The sequence below is a fragment of the Hemitrygon akajei genome, chromosome 17 (genome assembly GCF_048418815.1).
Source record: "Hemitrygon akajei chromosome 17, sHemAka1.3, whole genome shotgun sequence".
In the NCBI taxonomy this organism is placed as follows: Eukaryota; Metazoa; Chordata; class Chondrichthyes; order Myliobatiformes; family Dasyatidae; genus Hemitrygon; species Hemitrygon akajei.
The window spans coordinates 44,938,459-44,963,943 of NC_133140.1; the positions used below are offsets into that span (position 1 = coordinate 44,938,459).

General features: G+C 39.7%; 1 protein-coding gene across 4 annotated transcripts in view; it reads left to right on the top strand.

Annotated features, from left to right (window-relative positions):
* sall1a (spalt-like transcription factor 1a) overlaps positions 1-8,825 on the top strand; it is a 14,141-nt gene extending 5,316 nt beyond the window's left edge. For 3 of the 4 annotated variants that reach the window (XM_073070026.1, XM_073070029.1, XM_073070028.1), the window contains exons 2-3: positions 2,620-6,029; positions 7,248-8,825. In XM_073070026.1, the coding sequence (XP_072926127.1) occupies positions 2,620-6,029; positions 7,248-7,688 (3,851 nt within the window). In that variant the 3' untranslated portion in view covers positions 7,689-8,825. Of the gene's footprint in view, positions 1-317; positions 1,597-2,619; positions 6,030-7,247 lie in introns of those variants that run through there. The other variant, XM_073070027.1, reaches the window with a different exon arrangement.
* The last annotated feature ends 16,660 nt before the right edge of the window (positions 8,826-25,485 follow it).

Genomic DNA, 25,485 nt, shown 5'->3' on the forward strand with positions numbered 1-25,485 from the left:
ATTTTAGAACTAAATGTTTCAAGTTGACAAATATTTCCTACTGTGCAGCCTCTGTCAAAAAAATTATTCCTGAATTTGGCTCTGCCATGTACCATTTACCATTACCTCCAAAGCTTCTTTGAATTAGTTTAACTAATGCACAAAATTGTCAGTCTTTGCAGAGTATAACATTTTTCTATTGTATTTGCTACATACTCAACTTTTAAAAGCATTCATTCCACTTAGCTTGTTTATATACCACAATCAATGTATATTTCCCTCTCACATTAAGTTCTTTTATTTTTAGTAAGTGACGCAAATTTATAATTGTTTTGGAATTTGATTAACAAATTGCAGACATTAGATGGTTTTGAACTGAAAATAACATTGCCACTTTGTTTTTATTCATGTACATGTTTGTGTTTTTGAGAGTTAAGTATAATCCAACAGATTTTTCAGTTTTCTTAATCTTATCAGATGCAATTTGGTTAGGAAGACAGCTGACACAATGCTAACATGGTTATTGTCTTGGCATCTGCAATGATATTGGACCTTAGAACGGACTGGATTACTCTCTGCCTTAGCTGAATCGGTTTTGTACAAAAATATTTTGCAGCTCTTGCCCAGTAGGCTTGCTAACAAATTGGCATTGAAAGAAAAGCCATATGGACAACCACTTGGGATCTTTTTAAAAGAAATATTGGTACAGTGTGGTTCTTTTCTGAGTTTGGGAAATTGTGACATATTAGAGGAGAATTTAATGTCTGCTGGGTACACCGTTCCTTTATGAATGTGTCTTGACCTGTTGGCTAGGTGTACCTCATTCTTTTGGGAAAGGGGAAACGATATTTGCTTTACTTGAGTGCATAGTGTCTATGTTAGTGGAAATAAAGGATAAGTATACCATTCTGTTGCTTATGAATACAGTACTGATTTGGAACAGAAGGGTACATTCCCCTGTTTAGTTTCTCCTCAGTGACTTCATTATGCAGCCAAGCGAGGGAGAGTTTTTGCTGGTTTCTGCGTTGTTCAGTTGTTGATATCTATCTTGATCACGGCCTGACCTTGCTGTTATGGCTGATGTTAGCAATACCAGGAGAATAATCAGCATTTCACCACTCTTGTCATCACAAGTTTGCACTTGAATATGAATCATCATCACTTTGGATAATAATGTTTAGTAAGCTTAAAATTGATGCAATTCTTTGGAAAGTAAAACAGTTGTGTAACATTGTTACAAGATTAACTATTTTTCAAAGATATGTGGGAGCTCTTTAGGTCATGGAGGAGACTAAGTAAATAAATGTTTTTATCATTTCTAATAGGATGTGCATTTTTTCTCACTTATATCAACTTCTTGAATGATACACTGAACTATTAAATCATTGTGGTACACCAGCAGAAATTCCTAAATCTTCAATACAATGAAAATAAACTTCTTAATACATGATGCATCATAACTTGAATCCTAATGACATCACTATGTTTATTCCAAGTATCTTCCTGCATTCCATTTCTAAAATATGGGGCATTGCGTCAGTTTTGTAACCACCTTTGGTTGTAAAGAGAGCCTTTGATTACTTTGCATGCCTACAGGAAATCAAGGGTACCAATGTGGTGAGTAAATTGCAATGTTGCTGTCCCTACTTAGCACCTGGATTATTAAATTGCAAGTGTCAAGAGGTCCACACAATTTAAATATTGTAATTTTACAGTCGGATACCCAAAGTTTCCATCAGTTATGTTCAGCTACCAATGTATTCATAGCAAAGTAACTACATAATCTTCTAATCCAGTTTAATTAAGTATCCTTCAAAATATGATGATATAAAGCAGTAGCTATGAAAGATTGAGGAAAAAGTTAACAATTTTTATACTTAATTGAAGTTGGCATAAGCATCAGCAGACCTTTTTGTAAAGCTATAAATGTAATGCCCCATTTAGAATAGTTAAATGATATTTTTAATCAGGCAAATGTGTGTCTATAATAGTCAAATACTTCGACATTTAATTGCATTTAGTCATCATAGCAAAATTAGTTTACTGTATCATTTTACTTTGTTTCTAAAAGCTTGAGACCTGTATAATTCAGGAAATTGATGAAACTGTTAATATACCCCAGTATCTCTTGTCTACAGTGATTTGACTGGCCTCTTTCACCTGTCAAATGGCGATTGGGATCTGAATGATTACAAATTGGTTTAGTGACAGGGAGTGAACTGTCAAAGACCCATCTTATTCTGCTGGAAATGAAGAAAGCTGACAGTTGCTAGAGTCTAACGAGTCCTCAAATGTTTGATTTTCATCCAGTGGACAAGGGATATGATGATGTGTATGAAATATTGGAAATCAATACTTTATATGGAATTTCATTAAGCTCCAATGTCTATAATTTTGAGAATTCTATATTTTGATGAATTGTCTAAAATACAAGATTCACTGGGATTTGGTGAATGATTGGATCCAAATGCAGCCCTCCGAGGTTTTCATTCCTAGTGAAATGTACAATGTAGAAACATTGATTCCACCCTACCCCCAACCCTTTTTATTGCGTCTGTAGAGTACTTGTCCTGTGTTTGATGAGAAACTTTGCATCATCTTGATGGACAACTAATTTCCTATCCCTTTGGATTGTTTTAGGAACTTCACGAGGAGGACAAGAAGAACGAGTCACTAAGAATGGGGATGCTCATGTCTGTGGCCGATGTTGTGCTGAGTTCTTTGAACTGCCCGATTTCCTTCATCACAAAAAAAATTGCACTAAGAAACAATTGGTTCTGATTGTAAATGAAAATTCTCCTTCGGAAACCTCCTCTCCACAATCTCCTGATAATCCTATTGAAGAAGTAAATGACAAGACTGAGAATGCAAGTCAAGCGGACTGCAGTGACCTTGTAGAACATAAAAAAGTTGACCCGGAAGAATCCATGGAGGTGGACACTTCCAGCATCACTAGCAACAGTAATGTCAGCAGTTCTAACAGTAATAACCACAGTAATACAAGCAGTAATTATCCCACAATGGGTACCTCAGCTGTCACAACACCTCTACCTCACATAGGTGATCTAACAGCTCTGGGAAATTTCTCAATGTTAAATAGTAATGTGATCATTGAAAATCTTCGAAGTACAAAAGTGGCAGTAGCCCAGTTCTCCCAGGAAACAAGATCTAATAATTCGTCGAATAGTAAAATTGCTGTTCCAGCGCTTATGGAACAACTACTGGCTTTGCAGCAACAACAGATCCATCAGTTACAGCTTATTGAACAAATCCGTCACCAGATAATCTTATTGGCTTCCCAAAATGCAGAAGTTCCATCAGTCAACAATTCCCAAGGTAATTTAGGAACTGCTGTTAATCCATTAACTACACTTAGTTCACACCTATCTCAGCAACTTGCTGCTGCAGCTGGGCTAGCACAGAGCCTTGCCAGCCAATCTGCCAGCATAAATGGTGGAAAGCAACTTCATCTACCTCAGAGCAGCCCTGGAAGCACCATAGTTCAGCCTAGCAGTAGTTCTCCAAAAGTAAACACATCCTCATTGCCTGGTACTATACAGTCCTCTGAAAGCATGTCCACAAATACACTTGGTGGCTCTCAGCTAATCAGTCCTTCGGTATCAACAGTGTCCACACCAGCTCTTGGAATCAGCAGTTTACTAAGTCCTGCATCCAGTTTGTCCAGCTCACTGCTACCTCAATCCTCCACATCCACTTCCGTGTTTTCCAACCCTCTCTCGAGCATTGAAACAACTTCAGGAAACCTTGGTTCATTGACAGCCCTGGCAAATCAGAGGAAAGGCAAGCCACCAAATGTGGTAGTATTTGAGACTAAAAGCAGTTCTGATGAGGCTTTCTTTAAACATAAATGTAGGTTCTGTGCTAAGGTGTTTGGAAGTGACAGTGCCTTGCAGATTCACTTGCGCTCTCATACTGGTGAGCGACCTTATAAATGCAACATTTGTGGTAACAGATTCTCCACAAAAGGAAATTTGAAGGTTCACTTCCAGAGGCATAGAGAGAAATATCCCCACATTCATATGAACCCCTATCCAGTTCCAGAACACTTAGACAATGTTCCAACAAATACAGGTATTCCTTATGGAATGTCTGTGCCACCTGAGAAACCAATAACAAGTTGGCTGGATAGTAAGCCGGTATTACCTACACTGACCACATCTGTTGGGCTGCCACTCCCATCAACTATATCAGGTTTGTCTGCTATCATTAAGTCAGAGGAATGTCCGCCTATCTCAATTAATCAGTCTTCTTGCAGTCCTCCCGGATCGGTTAAGAGTGATATGGCGGCAACAGAGCCATCCATGAAAAATGCTAATGATTTGGATGAAGTGGAAGAAAGTGCTTCACCTACCTCAAATGGTAAACTAGATGAAAACACACAATCTATTAATTCTGTCACCAGCTTGGCTGTCCCCGTCAGCTCAAGTGCATCTGATTCAGGTCTAAATACTACTTCTGCTTTTACAACGCCACTTATACCACTTATGTCAGACCAATTTAAGTCAAAGTTTCCATTTGGAGGTCTTTTAGATTCTTTACAGACGTCTGAAACATCAAAATTGCAGCAGCTAGTAGAAAATATTGACAGAAAAGTGACTGATCCCAACCAGTGTGTGATTTGCCACCGAGTTCTTAGTTGCCATAGTGCGCTGAAGATGCATTATCGTACACATACTGGTGAGCGGCCCTTCAAATGCAAAGTCTGTGGGCGTGCATTTACCACCAAGGGAAACCTGAAGACTCATTATGGTGTTCATCGTGCCATGCCACCACTGAGAGTTCAACATTCTTGTCCAATCTGCCAGAAGAAATTCACAAATGCTGTTGTATTGCAACAGCACATCAGAATGCATATGGGAGGCCAGATTCCTAATACTCCTGTTGTGGACAACTATCCTGAATCTATGGAATCTGACACAGCATCATTTGAAGACAAAAATTTTGATGATATAGATGACTACTCTGATGAGAATATGGAAGATTGTCCAGATAGTAGTGTCCCAGATACACCCAAATCTGCTGAGGTTTCTCAAGGCAGTTTATCTCCATCTCCATTGCCGTCAGAAATGTCCAGTATTGCAGCTCTTGAGAATCAAATGAAAATGATTAATACTGGTCTTGTTGAGCAACTCCAAGCAAGCCTCAGGTCAGGTGAGAATGGATCAGCTGATGGAGACCAAATGACTAGTGACTCTTTCTCAATAATTGGGGATATAGAGAGCCAAAGTGTTGGAAGTCCTGCCATTTCAGAATCTACCTCTTCCATGCAGGCTCCATCCCCTACTAACAGCAACACAGACAGTCGTAGGTCAAAGTCACCAGGCTGTGAAGAGAGACAGCACAGAACTTTGCTATCTGATTTATCTAATTCGGTGTCTCCAGCAACTACGAATGGTGCTGCCTTGGACCTGACTTCCAGTAATGCAGAACGAGTGATTAAAGATGATACTTTAAACTTGCTGTTTCCCAGTCGAGACCGTGGGAAGTTGAGGAATACATCTTGTGATATCTGTGGCAAAGCATTTGCTTGTCAGAGTGCCTTGGACATTCATTACAGAAGCCATACCAAAGAGCGTCCATATATTTGCACAGTATGCAATCGTGGTTTTTCCACTAAGGGTAATTTGAAGCAGCACATGTTGACACATCAGATGCGGGATCTTCCATCTCAACTGTTTGAACCCAACAACTCCAATATAGGTTCTAATCAGAGCTCTTCAAATGTGGCTGCCAACAGTTTGACATCCCTAATCAAAACTGAGGTCAATGGTTTCGTGCATGGGTGTTCCCAGGACTGCAAAGATCCACCTGCTAGCCTTATTTCATCAGGGCCTCTGTCTGCATCTGCTATCTCACCTGTCCTGCCAGCACAGCAAAGAAGAACTCCAAAACAACATTACTGCACAGCATGTGGGAAAACATTCTCCTCATCCAGCGCTCTCCAAATACATGAGAGAACACATACAGGAGAAAAACCATTTGCCTGTACTATATGTGGAAGAGCTTTTACCACCAAAGGCAATCTGAAGGTATTTTACTGCAGTTTATTATTAAATATGATCAAATAGTTCAAGTTTTTTAGTGCCACTGTCCAGCTTTATATGTATGGGGGGTGGGAAGAGGGGAGACAAATTGAAACGATACCATGCTTAGTGATGAACTGAAAAAATAATATTTCTTGGTTAAATATCTGTACAATAATATATTTACAGCTTGTGCAAGTTTGATGATGCATGTAGTTAGGGTAAATTTAAATGATATAACTTATTGTAATGCACAGTAATTATCAACTGGTTGCTGAACATTGTGGTTCATTTATATACAGATTGTTTTAAGATTTTACCTATCAAAGAACTGCTCAATTTGGGACCTTTGTCCTGTAGTTGCTCATCATATTTATATAATCTTTCTAACCAAATGGTAGACAAAATGTTTGCAATGTAATTGGAAAATTAAAAAGAGGAGGTTTCAACATTGAAGTCTGGTTTGGATGGGGACCCTGAGGCTGAATGCCAGTGTTATCACTCACCTCGCTGAATGCGGTTTGGTCAAACACTCAAGCATTTGTGGTTTAACTTTAAAGGCTGGCAAGACTGCGGGTTTAGCTGAAGGGGAAAGTAATGTTCTCAGTGTCATAGTAAATTACAGAGGTTTAGGTAACCTGTGCTGTTTAAAAGGCAAAAGTAAGGAAAAAATGGCCTTGGGTCAAAATGATAAAAGTGTGATTTTATAATTAAAGCATATGGAAGCTTCTGGTTGCTGATTTGTTTGTGATTTGTGAATTGATGAATTTTTATTTACTTGATAAAATTTGAAGCATTGTGTGTCCTGATGATCACTTATCCAGATTGAGCATAGTATACTTAAAGGCCTTCCATAAGATGCTACTTGAAGTACAAAGCTCTGCTAATTTTTCCACCTCAATTATTTCTTGTGAGATATCCCATGTCATATTTGAGGAACAGCACCCTTAAATCACTTCACTCTGAAAAGCAGCTGGATTTCCAAGCACAAATTAGTTTGAGAATGTGTATTCATAAGGTGAGTGATATCAGACCTAATAAGAGTTATTGCAAAAAGAAACTTAATCCTGCTGAATTAGTCAACTGCAGGACCAGATGGCTTTCATTACCTTAAGTGACATCCAGACCAAAAGTCGTAAAGCTGCATGGATGTGTATGGAAAGGCTTTCATTTGTATCCAATGTGGCTGTAGTTGTATGGTCTAACTTTGTACCATCTTTACAGGTTCATATGGGGACACATATGTGGAACAGCGCCCCTGCGAGAAGAGGGAGGCGCCTTTCAGTGGATGGTCCAATGGCATTCCTTGGTGGCAATCCTATTAAATTCACTGAAATGCTTCAGAAGGATTTGGCTGTTAGGGCTCGCGATGGAGACCCATCTTCATTTTGGAATCAGTATGCAGCAGCACTAACAAATGGCCTAGCAATGAAGACCAATGAGATTTCAGTGATTCAGAATGGTGGTCTTCCCCCAAACCCTGCTAGTCTGGGCAATGGTGGCAGCTCGCCCATAAGTGGTTTGACAGGAAACATGGAGAAGCTTCATAGTGCTGATCCCAGTGCACCTCTAGCTGGTCTGGAGAAAATATCAGCCACTGAAAATGGGACAAACCACAGATTCACCCATTTAGTGGAAGACAACAAAGAAATTGTATCAAGCTAAAGTGATAGTCAACATTCCAACAATGGAAGTAATCTGGGGCATCTTTCAGGCCAATGGACCAAAGTGTTGTGAGAACACCTTTTGTACAATGCCTAACTTTTAGTGTTGTATGAAAAAAAGACTTATTTATTAGTGATAATAACTTTGCTTTGCAAACAAGTTGCAAATGTAAACTACTGGTCTTCAGCATCTTGCCGTCTATACTAATGGACTAGAGTGTTTTAAACATGTAAGTTTCCTAGCATTTGCAGATCTATTCTGTTAGGTGAATTTTGCCCTTGCATTAACTTATTTTATGATTTGTGAGTAATCTAGTTTTAACATGACTGGCATTGGTGGCAATGCCTCAAAAGACCATTCCTCACTAAGAAAGGTCTGTATATATAATGTAAAGTTTTGGTAGTCTGCTGGAGTATTCACAATCAGTTCATTGTTCAGTCATACCTTCCATTAACAAAATAACTGTAAATTGCAGACTTCAAACTAAATGTTGATGCTGTCACTCTGTAAGCAGTTTACTCTTTACTGTTTTAACATCAAGTGAAATTGCAAGTTTTTTTTGTAGGTTACATAATTTCTGTTCAAAATGGTTCTTTGTATTGTGCTTTTCACTTACACCATCCTAAATGTTGATGAGTTTCAGTGAAGTAACAAGCACGATGGTCATCGTAGGAAACTCCTGTTATTGTACCTTTAAATAAAATAAAGATTTTTGCCCCATAGGTATATTTAGTATAGAAGAAAAATGTGCTGGACTTTCACATTGCTGCTACGTAAATGCATCTTTTGAACAACTTTGAAGGGAGTAATATGAAGCTATTATAGGTTATGTCTTGTGTGTGTATAAATATATATATATTATATATTTATATATCATAATGACATGTCTTGGGAAAATCATTAATGTATATACTGTACTGGTACATTGCTTAAGACGAAGCTTCATCTTCACCGACCGAGAGATAGTGTTTTATTGTGTAATAATTTTGTATTAGGTATGAAAAAACCCTTGTGACTGATATATGCACTTTCTTGGAAAGCTGGAAGGGACATTCCAGTTTCACTAAAATTTAATACCTACTAACAGCTGAGGTACTGTAATTCTTACTCATTTAATCAAATACATGAGTTTTGCAACAGCCATTCTTGAAGCGTGTGTATTTTTGCTTTCTCTGAATACTTTCTTTAGTGTTCCTATGCAATTTTTATAATGCAGTTAACTTTGGTAAGTCTCTATTTGTAAAAGGTTTTTAAACTAAAGTTGTGCAATGTTGTATTTAAATATCTACCAATATGACGTATTCCATTGTAGAAGTTTTTGAGCAAATGCAAAATGTGATTAGTATCTTGTTTAGAAAATTGGATAAGAGCACTCCTGTATTGTCTGACCTATGTGAAGACCACTGGGTAACTGAATGAGCACATTTCCAAAGACTAGAAGTCAGATAGGACCCTATTTCAGCAATGATAAATGGAAGTAAAATATTTCAATACACATTTTTGGTAAACTGGGTAGTTAAGAAAAGTGCTGCTGACAAACTATTTGATGTACAATTTGACCCAAGAGATATGATCCTGCTGTTTATTCCTACTTTATGTATAAAGAGCCACACCAAGTGCCTTATTTAAATATAGAACGTTTATATTTTATGGATTAATGTAGTATGAATACTTGAAAGCAAAATGTCAGCCTCTTTGTTAAAGAGATTCCTCCCCAAGCCTTGTAGATTGTGTAGGATGTTTGGCAACTTAATCAAACTGCGTTTTAATATTGACCCAATTGATTGAGGTATTTTCGCTGCCGTCTGCTATTAGGGAATCATGGGGGTGGGGGGGGGGGGGAATTGGACCGACACTTTGCCAAAACGCCCCCTTTCCGCTGGAAATAATTCTTGTTGCTGTTTCTATGAAAGAAGCGCGATCTTATTGACAGACGTTTCGAGCTGTCTCTACTTGCTATTCGCACAGTATTGACATCGAAGGAGACAGTGGGAGCTTTTCCCAATGATTTCCCTTCATAAAGTGCTCACAGGGACAGGATTATAAATTCCTCACGTGCTCCTCACTCTGTGGTCGCTTCATAGGATCTTTAATTACAGTATTGATTAGATCAGGCTCCTTCCGTCCTTCAGTCACTATTGATGGGAGGAGTTGCGCTTTGGCCCTAGTAATTGCTTTGGTGCTGGATATTTGTTTTCTGTTATCTCTGAAATTAGTTATCGCGCCTTGGCCACTATCTATGTGCGGAATGTAGAAAGCAGTCACCTTTCAGCAAGTGTACAGTATGTTTAAAGTCGTGCAAGTCAAATATGCTGCAATCGGGGATAAAGTCTGCTGACAATTGTAACTCATTTTGGGATTGGAATTTTACTAAAAATGAAATTAATTTTGATGTAATGTCGATTGTGCAGTTTATTTTTACCACGATGCTTTTGAAACCTGTTTTCTTAAATCTAGAATGTCTCGCTTCTCTTTCTCCTCCCCCCCCCCCCCCCAACAGTATAAATAGTTTCCTCTTGAATGCAACCAGTTGGCTCAAATTAACTACACTGAGATGGGTAATCGTCGGTGCTTAGGAATGTGGAATATCTTCTACGTTTATCATTAAGCGTAACAAAAGCAGTGTTTCAGCAACAATAGTACGAATTTGAAAGGGAACACGGTATTTACAGGGGTGCGTCTGATTGTGGACGCTTTGCACGTTTGTAATAGTAACCTCAATGGAGGTGCCAATCACCTTTGAACTACGATTAAAAACAACACTGGTTGAGAACGTTGTGTAGGAGTGAGCGTTACCGGTTTCCAATCGCAATCGTTGGTGAAACGGAAAAGAAAATGAAGACATTGCGATTAACTACATGTTTATAATTTAATCCCACTATTTATTGGAGTTCATGTGTTTTTAACTAAAAATTGGTTCTTGAGGTTGTCTAGATTCGTCTTCCACCCATCACATAATCTTACGTGGCAGACCATTTCCCAGAGGAAAAAAATGCCTCCAGAAACGAGCATGTGTTTGAATAATTTCAATCCGAAAATACAAAACACCCGCAGTTTAGAAGAGATTTGGTTATCTAACGGTGGAATATGGCATTAAGTTACCAAAATAAAACTCATTTTGTCGATACGGAATTTAGAGTGCGGTTGCTACGTGTGCAATGGGAACCCCTCCCCTCCTGTTGAGTCTTCCCCGGCCAACTTTTGCTAAAATGGAAAGTAGATTTTAAAAGATTATTCTCCGCAAGTGAGTTGCGTACTGCAGTCGAATCTTCCTTACAGTATAGCAACACCGACTGAGTGCTCTTATAGTAATGCCCTGTTGTCTTCGCTCTTGATTATAATTGATTGACTGACGCTAAATGGTGAGCGCTTCCTTAATGAGGCTAAAAATCTATACCACATTTTCATGTTTGCTTTCCTATTACCAAGGCCAATCACTTGCAGGGACATCGGGTGAAATAAACACAAAAGCCCTGTTCCAATAATGCTTTTTACTTTACTACATTTCCCTGAAAGACTGCTTCGGCCTCTTTTGGAACTTAAGATCTACGAATCCCAATAAAGATCGCAAAGCCTTTATACTAATGAAACCGCAGGTATTTGCCTTGAACAGTGCATTTCTTTTATTGAAGTGATCTTTTCCCCCCGTTTTCGACAGCTGCATTTAATTTTACACATCGTTGCACTTCCTGCAATGCAGGAACAGTTAATTCGAGCACGGCATCCTCAACAAGCCAAATTCCCCAATATTTTCGGGACTAGACGCTAAATGATCCTTGCAAATGTTCTGGGGTATTCGCTTTGCCTTTTTTTGTCTTCCTGGTATTCAAAGGAGATTGAATTGAACACTTTGTTTGTCCGTGAAGCCTCAGCTTCCGGCATGTTTATCTGCAGATAAACTGTCAGCGAAGGCATTATTTATGTATTGTTAAAACATTACTTCTGATCTGTCCCCTCTCACTGCAAGACGATTAATTTTCCTTGTCCAAACGCGTAACGATAGGTGAAGGAAATATTCCTTTATTTAGTTTTAAAGTCAAACAAAGCCACTAATCAAACTAGTTTGTCAAGTTCTTGCTAAATTTCCCATCGTAGCCAACGCAATTTAACATTCATTCGGCCGTCGTGTATTTCAACAAATTTAAAGAACAAAATAATGTTTCCAACGTGACGATATTCAATGCAAGTGCAGCGATCTGAATCTTTTGTTTAAAGAAAACAAACGAAGAAAACTGCCAAGTAAAAGAAACATTTTAAGTTATCCGTTCGAAAGTTGTTACCACGTCGTTTCGTTTCATATGCCCGTTTTCTGGACTACTTTATAAGAGCCATGAGAAATAAATTAATATATTCTACTTAGCGATTATAAAAACCAGCTTTGAGGGTTTTCATCGTGGCCATTTACATGCAAATCAGTAAACAACGGAGTTGTCTTCATTATAAAAAAATTCTAATGAAAGCGACCCTGTTCACGTGTAACCTATTTATCTGAGACTTAAACAATCTAGCAAAATATCACTATAAATAATATCGACACGTTTCACCTTCGATATCTGTTGTGTATTTAAATCTTTTAACAACCCCACGGACGCTAATGCTATCGCAGTAATTCCCAACTAATTCCGTATCATCTGTTGTTGAATCGGAATACTAATTTAACTTTATAATGATTACACATGTTTCATAGCATCTATCACACACATTTAATCATTTGTTACCTATTTTCAGCGTTATTTTAATTTCATCTGAAATTTCACCTTACTTGAAATTTAAATACGAATTATTTCGTCGCCTGCGGTGTTCGCTCAGAAAAAAAATCACACGGCTTAAGTGTAAATTGTTCTGAAAAGTTCTTCCGTTTGGCATTTATTTGCACAGCCAATTCCCTATGGCCATCCATACACTGACCTTTAATTTTTTTAATCATTTAATTACAGTGTTTAAGTCCTCCGTAATTGAGCGAATCGCATTTTAATGCTGGTAAGTAAAACGTGCATTGCTGCTTGTTTCTGCTGGGATATCTTTGTTTTTCAAAAGTGAAGATCATAACGCAGGATTGTAATATTTATCTGCTGTTTTTAAAAAAAAGATGGAACACATTTAAGAATCAGACTGCGGAATCTTTATCCTTAATAAAAGCTGAGGGTTCCGCACTGCACCGACTAGATGAAACCTGAATAAAATGCGTGCTGGAAAGAGTTCGACGTATTTGATTATTTTTCACATACAAACAGAACATAATTGTGGTATGGATTTTATATTTTGGTTTGTTAATAATTTTGTCCCGTTCTACCCGTTTGATTCGTTTGAAATACAAATTCATATTCATATCTGGCATTACATCATATTTCAACTTAGAGAAGTGTAAGAAATATATCACCTATCATTGATACATGCAAAACATATTTCCTCCAGCGATGTTATTCTAAAGATGGAAATGTCATGTATCGTGTCATCTACTAACACCAAAGCCCTTAAACGGTGGAAAGCGTAACTCCAGGAAATAGCACCAGCCTAATATTCAAGGAACAATGTATGGACACTAAATATTTCTGGGCCTTTAACCAACCCATGATAAGTAAATGTTGTGGAACAATTATTTGTTATATATCCTCAATGTGTTTATTTAAAAAAACGAAAACTTTAGTTAGAACGTAAGTTGTTATTTAAAATTGGGCTAAATAGATTTGTTTCTTCTAAGTATAAAATTCAGGTCGGGTGACAAAGAGATCTTGCTCATTCATTGTTCTCCGTTCTGGATTCTTCAGTAATCCTCTTGATTTGAATTGATACTTATCTGACCCTAAAACAAATCCTTGAGGATTACCAAACTCGAAGATCACAACTGCAGTGCAGTGCACAATCCTCAAAACAAAACACCAACAAAAGCCAGTAAAGCGCTGTCAAATATTTACAGAAATCTGAGATGTTGCCTAATGTATCAATAGTTCTGCCTCCATTCATCTTTTCTTTTTTTCATTCCTTTTAAAAACATCTGACTGTGTCATCTAAAAAGCCAAGAATCGCCTGTATCTGCTAAATGCTAATGTCGGAAGATGCCCGATTTAAACCCTAAAACGAGGGACACTAATACTTTGCACCAATTTACTTTCTGATCACATAGTAGAAATCCGACTTTCTACAGTTTGATATAAGTGTTGCTGACAGGGTGCACTAGGAGCCCGGCTCCGTGTCTCTGTTCCGCAGTTGCCGACCTTCAGGGAGCCCGTGCTGGCCCTTCCTGGATCCGCATTCTCTGCGGAGAGTGGGCAGAATGACAACACACCCTTATTGTTCATTCGCCCATTTCAATGCACGTTTGCTGGTAATTTAGAAAGAAATAACAAAGCATTGATAAACCTGCTGTGGGTAAGTTTATGCTGCAGAAATGCCGGCTGCTCCGGAACTCACTACTCTGTCCAGCGCAGCTCCCGGCGTTGCGCGTACCCAGACCTCGGCGCGTTCCCGCTGCGGAGGTAGCACGCGCGCCCAGCTCGTCCTCGTCCCTTGACGCCACACGCCACGCTTCTGAGAGGCCGCCGGCTGGAGGAAGTGGAATCACTTTGGCCCCTTGCTGAAGTGGAGGTTAGTGTGAGAGATAGGGTGTTGGTACATCACTTCAAAAATGCAAAGCTGCTGCAGAAGGAATTGTGTTCTGACAGCAGAATAGCTAAATAAAACTGAGAATCCTGAAGAAAAAAATAGTTTCAAGCTCTAAAATGGTTAGTAGAACCGAGTACAACCTAAATCAATAGCTGAAGAATCAATTTGCAGTTTGGCAGGTAACATTTTGTTTATTCTGCCTGGCTGTGAAATTGGAATTTCCTGGCCAGGAGAGAGGTCTTTGGTTCCTTGTTGCAAACTTCCACTCCTGGCACAGATTTAAATAGGGAGAGGACCCACACTCGCGAAATGTTTAAATAAGTTCTGTTTGAATTTATAAATTAGTCTGATCGACCTTGCCAAAACATTGTGCTGCGATTACTCTATGCCTGATACTAAGCAAAAACAAAGATCTTTTTCTGAAAGGTTGCACATTACTTTGCTTCAGTATTGGAAGAGAACCTGATTGAGAATGTTATTTTTGGAGTGTTATGATGCAGAAATGAAAGCATTGGATATAATTATGCTCTTGAAATTGTTTCCCAGCTTTGTAAGGGAAATAGGAATTGATATGAAAGGAGAGGGGAGTAATGAATTAAAAGTATTATATATGAATGCACGAAGTATAAGGAATAAAGTAGATGAGCTTGAGACTCAGTTGGAAATTGGCAAGTACTATGTTGTGGGAATAACAGAGACATGGCTTCAAGTGGACAGGGCTGGGAAATGAATATTCAGGGTATACATCTTATCGAAAGGACAGACTGACTGGCAGAGGGGGTGGGGTGGCTCTGTTGGTGAGGAATGATATTCAGTCCCTTGCGAGGGGGGACATAGAATCAGGGGATGTAGAGTCAGTATGGATAGAACTGAGAAATTCTAAGGGTAGAAAGACCCTAATGGGAGTTATCTACAGGCCCACAAACAGCAGTCTGGATGTAGGGTGTAAGTTGAATGAAGAGTTAAAATTGGCATGTCACAAAGGTAATGATACAGTTGTCATGGGGGATTTCAACATGCAGGTAGACTGGGAGAATCAGAATGGTACTGGACCCCAAGAAAGGGAGTTTGTGGAGTGCCTCCGAGATGGATTCTTAGAACAGCTTGTACTGGAGCCTACCAGGGAGAAGGCAATTTAGATTTAGTGTTGTGCAATGAACCGGATTTGATCAGGGACCTCGAGGTAAAGAAACCATTAGGAGGTAGTGACCATAATATGATATGTTTTAACCTACAATTTGAGAAGGAGAAGGGAAAATCGGATGTGTCAGTATTACAGTTGAACAAAGGGAACTATGGAGCTATGAGGGAGGAGCTGGCCAAAGTTCAATGGAACAATACCTTAGCAGGGAAGACGGTTGAACAACAATGGCAGGTATTTCTGGGAATAATGGAGAAGGTGCAGGATCGGTTCATTCCAAAGAGGAAGAAAGATCCTAAGGGGAGTAAGGGGCGGCCTTGGCTGATGAGGGGAGTAAAGGGCAGGATAAAAATCAAAGAGAAGAAGTATAACATAGCAAAGATGAGTGGGAAACCGGAGGACTGGGAAGCTTTTAAAGAGCAACAGAAGATAACAAAAAAGGCAATACACCAATAAAAAATGAGGTACGAAGGTAAACTAGCCAAGAATATAAAGGAGGATAGTAAAAGCTTCTTTAGGTATGTGAATAGCAAAAAAATAGTTAAGACCAAAATTGGGCCATTGAAGACAGAAACGGGTGAATTTATTAAGGAGAACAAGGAAATGGCAGATGAGTTGAACAGGTACTTTGGATCTGTCTTCACTAGGGAAGACACAAACAATCTCCCAAATGTAATAGTAGCCAAAGGAACTAGGGTAAAGGATGAACTGAAGGAAATTTATATTAGGCAAGAAACGGTGTTGGATAGACTGTTAAGTCTGAAGGCTGATAAGTCCCCAGGACCTGATGGTCTGCATCCCAGGGTACTTAAAGAGGTGGCTCTAGAAATCGTGGATGCATTGGTAATCATTTTCCAATGTTCTATAGATTCAGGAACAGTTCCTGCTGATTGGAGGGTGGCTAATGTTGTCCCGCTTTTCAAGAAAGGAGGGAGAGAGAAAACAGGGAATTATAGACTGGTTAGCCTAACGTCAGTGGTGGGAAAGATGCTGGAGTCAATTATAAAAGAGGAAATTACGACACATTTGGATAGCAGTAGAAGGATCAGTCCAAGTCAGCATGGATTTATGAAGGGAAAATCATGCTTGACTAATCTTCTGGAGTTTTTTGAGGATGTAACTATGAAAATGGACAAGGGAGAGCCAGTGGATGTAGTGTACCTGGACTTCCAGAAAGCTTTTGATAAAGTCCCACATAGGAGATTAGTGGGCAAAATTAGGGCACATGTTATTGGGGGCAGAGTACTGACATTGAAAATTGGCTGGCTGACAAGGAAACAAAGAGTAGCGATTAACGGGTCCCTTTCGGAATGGCAGGCTGTGACCAGTGGGGTACCGCAAGGTTCGGTGCTGGGACCGCAGCTGTTTACGATATACATTAATGATTTAGATGAAGGGATTAAATGTAACATTAGCAAATTTGCTGATGACACAAAGCTGGGTGGCAGTGTGAAATGTCAGGAGGATGTTATGAGAATGTAGGGTGACTTGGACAGGTTGGGTGAGTGGGCAAATGTATAGCAGATTCAGTTTAATGTGGATAAATGTGAGGTTATCCACTTTGCTGGCAAGAACAGGAAGGCAGATTACTATCTAAATGGAGTCAAGTTAGGAAAAGGGGAAGTACAACGAGATCTAGGTGTTCTTGTACATCAGTCAATGAAAGCAAGCATGCAGGTACAGCAGGCAGTGAAGAAAGCTAATGGCATGCTGGCCTTTATAACAAGAGGAATTGAGTATAGGAGTAAAGAGGTCCTTGTGCAGCTGTACAGGGCCCTGGTGAGACCCCACCTGGAGTATTGTGTGCAGTTTTGGTCTCCAAATCTGAGGAAGGACATTCTTGCTATTGAGGGAGTGCAGCGTAGGTTCACAAGGTTAATTCCCGGAATGGCGGGACTGTCATATGTTGAAAGATTGGAGCAACTGGGCTTGTATACACTGGAATTTAGAAGGATGAGAGGGGATCTGATTGAAACATACAAGATTATTAAGGGATTGGACACGCTGGAGGCAGGAAGCATGTTCCCGCTGATGGGTGAGTCCAGAACTAGAGGCCACAGTTTAAGAATAAGACTTTTTTTCCCATATCTTCTTAACTTCTATACTTTTACATTAAACTATAAGTTATTTGGGTCACTTGCTAAATTGGTTTATGGTCTTCTTGGGGAAGTAACATTATTGGGGCAGTTACTCAAGATTTCATGGGGCTAATTGACAATTAGGATTTCGATTTGCATCAGGCTTTAGGTTTTTTTTACGTAAATAGTTCTCTGCACCAGTTCATACATGTGCCTGTAAAATAGACATTGTATTCAGAATTCTTAGGACTTGGTGAGCATATTAGATTTACCAAACTAAACTACTATTTTAAGTTCAGTTAGATTATAGTGTGACTAATTATAAACTTAAATAATTTTTGTTATTCAAAATGTGAAAATAATGATGTCATTCTCAATAATACTTCCCCTCAAGCAAAATATTGCAGATATTGGAAATCTGAAGATGGGAAAATGCAGGATATCCTCAGCACGTCAGGCTGTATATGTGGATGGAAATGAGAGTGATGTTTCAGGTTTTTGATGAAAGGTCATTAATTTGAAACATTAACTTTGTTTCTCTTTCCACACATGCTGCCCTAGTTGCTGAGCTTTTGTACTTATGTTTAGCATTTGAGGCCAATGATCTGCACGAAACTTCAAAAAAACGTGATATGTGGGGAGAAAATAAAAGGGGGTTGAATGATCCAAGCAGTGGTGCCCGAAGGTGGATTGTAAAACTAGTCTCCTTTGCTCCCCTTTTACTGTACATTTCTGACTCATTTTGTTGACTTGCCTTTCTCCATTTAGGTTTGCAATAAGTATTCACTATAAATTCATGGACTCCAACATTGGCCCTAAACACAATTCCTTTTGCCTGCGTTCCGTAAAGACTTATTTCCATTCTTGTTTCTCCATCTTCATTGCATTAGTTCTGAAAACCCTACTTTCTACCCCAGTAACTCTGACAGGATTTCCCTTTTCCCCAAACATATATTCCCTCCTCTATAACTGATGGTTCTCTCAATAGGAGAATGATTTTATTTTAAAAAGGGGGGAAAAAGGTCTCTTTCATTGAGTTGAGTTGAACCAAATTTCAATATTGTACTGTAGAGGTAATCAGATTATTCATTAAACCAGGGCTCGTCTGTGCTGTCAGGTGGATGAGAAATAGAAACTCAACACACTATTTGAAAAAGACCAGGAGAGTTATCCTGAATGTCCTATGCATCATATACCCCTCAATGAAGGTGATTAATGAGGTTAGCTGATTGCTCTGATAACGTATGATGAGTTAGTTATTCACAATTAGGTTGTTGGATTTCCTAAACTGCAACAGTAACAATGCATCAGGAAAGGTTAATTGTTAGTTCTTTGTTTTGGATGATCTATAGTAATACTAAATTCTATATAAATGCAGAATTTTGTTTTCTGTTAGTGATCATGAAGTTTTACAATTTTACCAAAGTCTGATTAAAATATTTAGTACAGAAAAAAACAATGTTGTACATTAGACATTAAGAAAATGTGGCACATGGTTCATAATTTTGGACGTGGTATTTTAGCTTATCAGTGATATAATGAAACCTGAATAAATTAGACAGAAACTTGGGAGTGTAAGTAGGGAACAGATGTTCTCAGGGCAATATGGAGTGGTTCAGGGTAGTTTTGTCCCAATGAGGCAGGGCAAAGATGGTAGGGTGAAGGAATCTTTATTGACAAGAGGTGAAATATTTAGTCAAGAGGAAGAAGGAAGCATGCCTCTGGTTTAGGAAGCAAAGATCAGACTGGGCTCTTGAGAGTAATAAGGGAACCAAGAAGAAGCTAGCCAAGAAAGAACCTTAGAGATCTAGACGTGGACATGAAAAGGCCTTGGTGAGTAGAATTAGGGAAACCCCAAATATTCTAAATGTTTATGAATAACAGGAGGATCACTAGAGTGAGGGTAGGACCAATCATGAGTAAAAAGAGGAGACATATGCCTAAAGTCGGAGGAGTTAGGGAAAGGTCTTAAAGAATACTTAGCTTTGATAATCACCAGTGAGTGGGACCTTGAAGAATGTGAGGTCAGTGTGGAATAGGCCATTGTGCTAGAATATGTCACAGTTAAGAAAGAGGCAGCGTAGGATGTTTTGTTTATCTCCAGGGCTATTATGGAAATTGACGGAAGAGAATACTATGCCGTTGGCAGTGGTCTTTGTCTCCTCGCTGGCTACAGAAGTAGTACCCAAAGATTGGATGATGGCAAATAAACATACAACATAAATCATAGAACAGAACAGCACAATACAGGCCCCTCTACTCTTTTAACCTTTAAGATGAATCTAAAGCTTCCCTCCTGCATAGCTCTCCATTTTCCTTTTATTCTTGTGCCTAGCAAAGAGTCTCATAAATGTCCTCAAAGTATCTGTCTTTATTATCAAATCTGGCAGTGTTCCACACACCCTTACTCTGTGTGAAAAAATGTACTGCTGACATCCTCCCTGTACTTTCCTCCAATCACATTAAAATTATGTCCCTTTCGCATTTGCCTTTTCTATCCTGGGAAAAAGGCGCTGCTCTCTACTTAAGCCTCTTATCACATTATACACCTCTATTAAGTCACCTCTCATCTTCCTTCACTCCAAAGAGAAAAGCATTAGCTCACTGAAGCTTTTTTCATAAAGCATGTTCTCTAATCCAGGCAGCATTCTGGTAAATCTCTTATGCAACTTCTCAAAAGCTTCCAAATCCTTCCTATAATGAGCCGACCAGAGCCAAACACCCACGCTCCAAGTGTGGTCTAACCAGAGTTTTATACAGCTGCTCACAGCTCAAGAACTTGATTCCCTGACTGTTGAGGGCCAATATACCATCTGCCATCTTACTCATACTATCACAGTGCAGGAACAGGCCTTTTGGCCCGCAATGTTGTGCTGAACCAATTAAATTAAATGGCTAACTGAAGTCTGCCCACACAATGTCCGTATCCTTCCATTTTCTTCACATCCATACGCCTATGTAAATGCCTCCTAAAAGTCCCTAATGTTTCTGGTTCTCCCACCACCCCAGGCAACACATTCCCGTCACCAAAAAAAAACTGAAGAAAAAATGCTGCTCACATCTCCTTTGAAATTATCATAAATACATGCCCTCTGGTATTAGACATTTCAACCCTGGGAAAAAGATGCTGTCTGATTACCCTATCTGTGCCTCTTGTAATCTTATAAACCTCAGTCAGGTCTCACCTTAGCCTCTGCCATTCCAGAGAACAAAACCCAAGTTTGTCCAGCATCCTGGTAAACCTCTTCTGCACTCTCTCCAAAGCCTTGACATTCTTCCTATAATGATAAATGATTACATCATTAGGCCATAGTCAGCATGATTTTCTAAGGAGGAAATCTTACATGATATACCTGTTGGAATTCTTTGAGGAAATAAGAGGCAGGATGGACAAAGGAGAGTCAGTGAATGTTGTTTGTTTGGATTTTCAGGAGACCTTTGAAAACGTGTCGTACATGAGATGCTTAACAAAATGAGAGCCCATGGAATTATGGGATAAACACTAGAATGGATAGAAGATTGGCTGACTAACAGCATGCAATGAGTGGGAATAAAGGGAGCCTTTTCTGGTTGGCTCCCGGTTACTAGTGGTGTGCTATAGGGGTTGGTGTTGGGACTGCTTCTTTTCACATAGTAAGTCAATGATTTGAATGAAGGAATTGGCTTTGTGGTGAAGTTTGTGGACGATACAAAAATAGGTGGAGGGGCAGGTAGTGTTGAGGAAGCAGGGAGGTCAAAGAATGACTTAGACAGATTAAGAGAATGGGCAAAGAAGTGGCAGATAGAATAAAATGTAGGGAAGTGTGTGGTTATGCACATTGGCAGAAGGAATAAAGATGTGGACTATTTTGTAAATGGTGAAAATTTAAAAAATCAGAAGTGCAGAGGGACTTAGGAGTACTTGTGCAGGATTCCATAAAGGTTAACTTGCAGTCTGAGTTGGCAGTATGGAAAGCAAATGCAATATTAACCTTAATTTTGAGAGGATTGTAATACAAAAGCAAGGTTGTAATGCTGAGGCTTTGGTCAGGGTGCACTTCAAGTATTGTGAATGGATTTGGGCCCCTTACCTAAGAAAAGATGTGCTGGCATTGGAGAGAGTCCAGAGGAAGTTCATGAGAATGATCCCAGGAATGAAAGGGTTAACATATGAGGAGTATTTGATGGCTCTAGGCCCATACTCGCTAGCGTATAGAAGAATGAGGGGGGAATCTCATTGAAACCTATTGAATATTTAAAGGTCTGGATAGAGTGGATGTAGAGAGGATTTTTCCTATAGTGGGGGAGTCTAGGACCAGAGGGCAGAGTCTCAGAACTGAGGGATGTCTATTTAAAACAGAGCTGAGGAAAAATTTCTTTAGACAGAGGATGGTGTGGTGTATCTGTGGAATTCTTTGCTACAGGTGGCTGTGCAGGCCAAGTCATTGGGTATATTTAAGGTGTAGGTTGATAGGCTTTTGATTAATCAGGATGTCAAAGACAGGCAGAAAGCAGGAGAATGGGGTTGAGAGGGATAATAAATTGTTGGAATGGCAGAACAGACTCGATGGGCTGAATGACCTGTTTCTGCTACTAGGTCTTATGGTCATGTAATGGGGTGACCAGAACTGTACGCAATACTTCAGATGCTGGCTAACCAGAGTCGTATTAAGATGTAACATGACTTCTTGACTTTTGAACTCAGTGCCTTGACTTATTAAGGCAAGGATGCCATATGCCTTCTTAACCATACTATTAGCCTGTGTTGCCACTTTCAGGGGGCTAAGAAATTGGACCCTGAGATCCCTGGGCTCATCAACACTGTTAAGGGACTTGCCCTAAACAATGTACTTCCTCTTTACATTTGACCTACCAAGGTGTAGTATTTCACACTTGGCCAGTTTAAACTCCGTCCGCCATTTCTCCACCCATATCTGCAACTGATCTATATCCCACATTATTCTTTGTCAGACTTCCATGCTATCCACAACACCACCAATCAGCAAACTTAGTAACCCAATCATGTATATTTTCATCCAGTCCATTTACATACATCACAAACAGTAGGGGTCCCTGTATAGATCTCTGTGGAACACCACAAACCACAGACTTCCAGTTCGAGTCAGTCCATTTGAACATACCCCCTGCCTCCTATAAACAAGCCACTTCTGAATCCAAATAGCCAATTCGCCATGGATTCCATGCATCTTAGTCGGGATGAACTTGTCAAACACCTTACAAAAATCCAGGTAGACAACTTCTGCAGTTCCACCTTCATCAGTCACCCTCATCATCTTGCCAAAATACTCAGTCATGTTCATAAGACTCAATTTGCCCCACACAAAGCCATCCTTGTTCTTCATAATTAAGCCATGGTTTTCCAAATGCTCATAAATCCTATCCTTAAGAATACTCTCCAGTAACTTCCCTACCACTGAGGTTTCCAGGATAATCCCTGATTTCCTTCTTGAATAATGGAACAATATTAGATACTTGCCAGTACTCCAGGACCTCACCCATAGATAGAGAGGACGCAATGTTATTAGTCTTCTCTTGCCTCTCAATATCCTGGGGTATGTCCCAATGAACCCTGGGAACTTAACACCTAATGCTCTTTAAAAGACCCAACTGCCTTTACCTCAAAATACCCTAGCATACCAATATGCTTGGCACTGATTTCCCTATCTCCTCCATATCCTTCTCCTTGGTAAATACTGATGCAAAATACTCATTAAGGACCTCACCCACATCCTTTGTATCTAGACAAATGTTACCCCCCCCCCTTACATCCTTGAGTGGCCCTACCCTCTCTCCAATTATTCTATTATTCTTGATGTATAGAATGCCTTGGGATTCTCTTTAATTCTACTTGCCAAGGACTTTTCATGGCCTCTCCTGGTTGTCCTAATTCACTTCTTGAGTTCCTGTCTGGCTTTTTTATAATGCTCAAGGGCTCTGTTTGATTCTAGATGCCTATCTTTACATACTTTTCTTTTTTCTACTTGACTAAGTTCATTAGCTTGCTCAACATCCAAAGTATTCTTACCTTACTATCCTTGTCCTTCCTTCTGACTGGAACACTGATCCTGTACTCTGCATAGTTGGTCTTTAAACTCCTTCTGGATGTCAGATGCGGATTTACCCAAAAACAGCTGTTCCAATTAACTCTCCCTAGTTTCTGCCTAATGGTCTAGTAATTTGCCCTGCTCCAATTTAATACTCTCCCACAAGGTCCATGCTTATCCTAATCTACAACTGGCTTACAGCTTAAGGAGTTGTGGTCACTTTTCCCCAGCTACTCATCCACTGAAAGATTGGTCACCTGGACAGGTGCATTACCCAACACGAGGTCCAGCACAGCCCCTCCTCTTGTTGGGCTATCTGCATATTGCTTTAAGAAGCTCTACTGAATACACCTAAGAAATCCTGCCCCATCTAAACCTCTTGCACTCAGAAAGTCTCAGTTTGTATTGGGATAGTTGGGGTCCCTCATGACAACAACCCCATTGTTTTCACATTTTTTCTCAAAGTTGGACAACCTTAAAGTTAAACCTTGGAGTTGGACAATCCACATCAGGAGTGCATGAAGAGAGCTACTTTTTGAACAGGGTGGCAGTCAAGATTTCAAAAGCAGAGTTTTGTGGCCATTTTTCTGAGAGAATGGATTAAGGAAACGAAGCTGAAGCTTCATGACAGGAGCTACAGAGAGTTAGTCAGCCCTAGGTTGCAGGAGATAGGTAACTGGATGACTGTCAGGAGAAGGAGGGAAAATGCACAGTCAGTGCAGAGCACACCAGTGGCTGTTCCCCTCAATAATAAATATATAATTTTAGATACTTTTGAGGGGGACAAACAACCAGAGGGGAGCCCACAGTAACCAAGTCCCTGACACAGAATCCGGAGCTGTGGCTCAGAAGAGCAGAGAGGTGAAGAGGACTGCAGTGGTGATAGGAAATTCTTTAGTCAGAGGAACAGAGACAAGGTTCTGTGGGTGTGATAGAGACACCCAGATGGCCCGTTACCTCCCTGATGCCAGGATCAGGGATGTCTTGGATCACGTCCATGGCATTCCTAAGGGTGCGCGTGAACAGCTGGAAGTCTAGGTACATATGGGCACCAATGACATAGGTAGTCAAGGTGAGGAGGTTCCTGAGGAGAGATTTTAGGGAACTAGGTAAAAAGCTAAGAAAAAGGACCTCCAGGGTGGTAATCTCTGGATTGCTGCCTGTGCCACGTGCCAGTAAGGGTAAGAATAGAATAATTTGGCAGGTTCAAGGTGCAGGGATTCAGATTTATGGATCATCGGGATCTCAATGTATGACCTATACAAAAGGGATGGGTTAAACCTGAACCCGAGGAGGACCAGTGTCCTTGTGGGCAGGTTAGTTACAGTTGTTCAGATGCATTTAAACTAATTTGGCAGGGGAATGGGATCTGGAGTGTTAGAGCTAAAGATGAAGTAGTTGGGTTACAAACTGAGGCAATGTGCAGAGAGATTCCTTGCAAGGAAAGGCTGATGATAGGGCAAAATTACAGTCAACAGGATGAGCTCCAACATAAAAGGCAGACAAAATCAAAAAGGTTGAATACAGGACTAATGGGTTTTTTTTTAAATGTACACAGTATGTGGAATAAGGTTAATGAATTTGTAGCAGTTTCAGATTGGCAAATATGATGTAGACATCACTGAATCATGGCTGAAGGAAGATTGTAGTAGGGAGCTTAATGTTCAGAGATACACATTGTATTAAAAGGACAGGCAGAAAGGCAGAGGGGGTGGCATGGCTCTGTTGGTAAAAAATGAAATTAAATCATTAGAAAGAAGTGACATGGGGTCAGTAGGTGTGGAATAATTGTGGATAGAAGCTAAGAAACTGCAAGGGTAAAAACTCCCTGATGGGAGTTATATACAGACCCCCAAACAGTAGTAAGGTTGTTGTTTATAAGTTACAACAGGAGATAGAAAATGCATGCCAAAAGGGCAATGTTACAATAG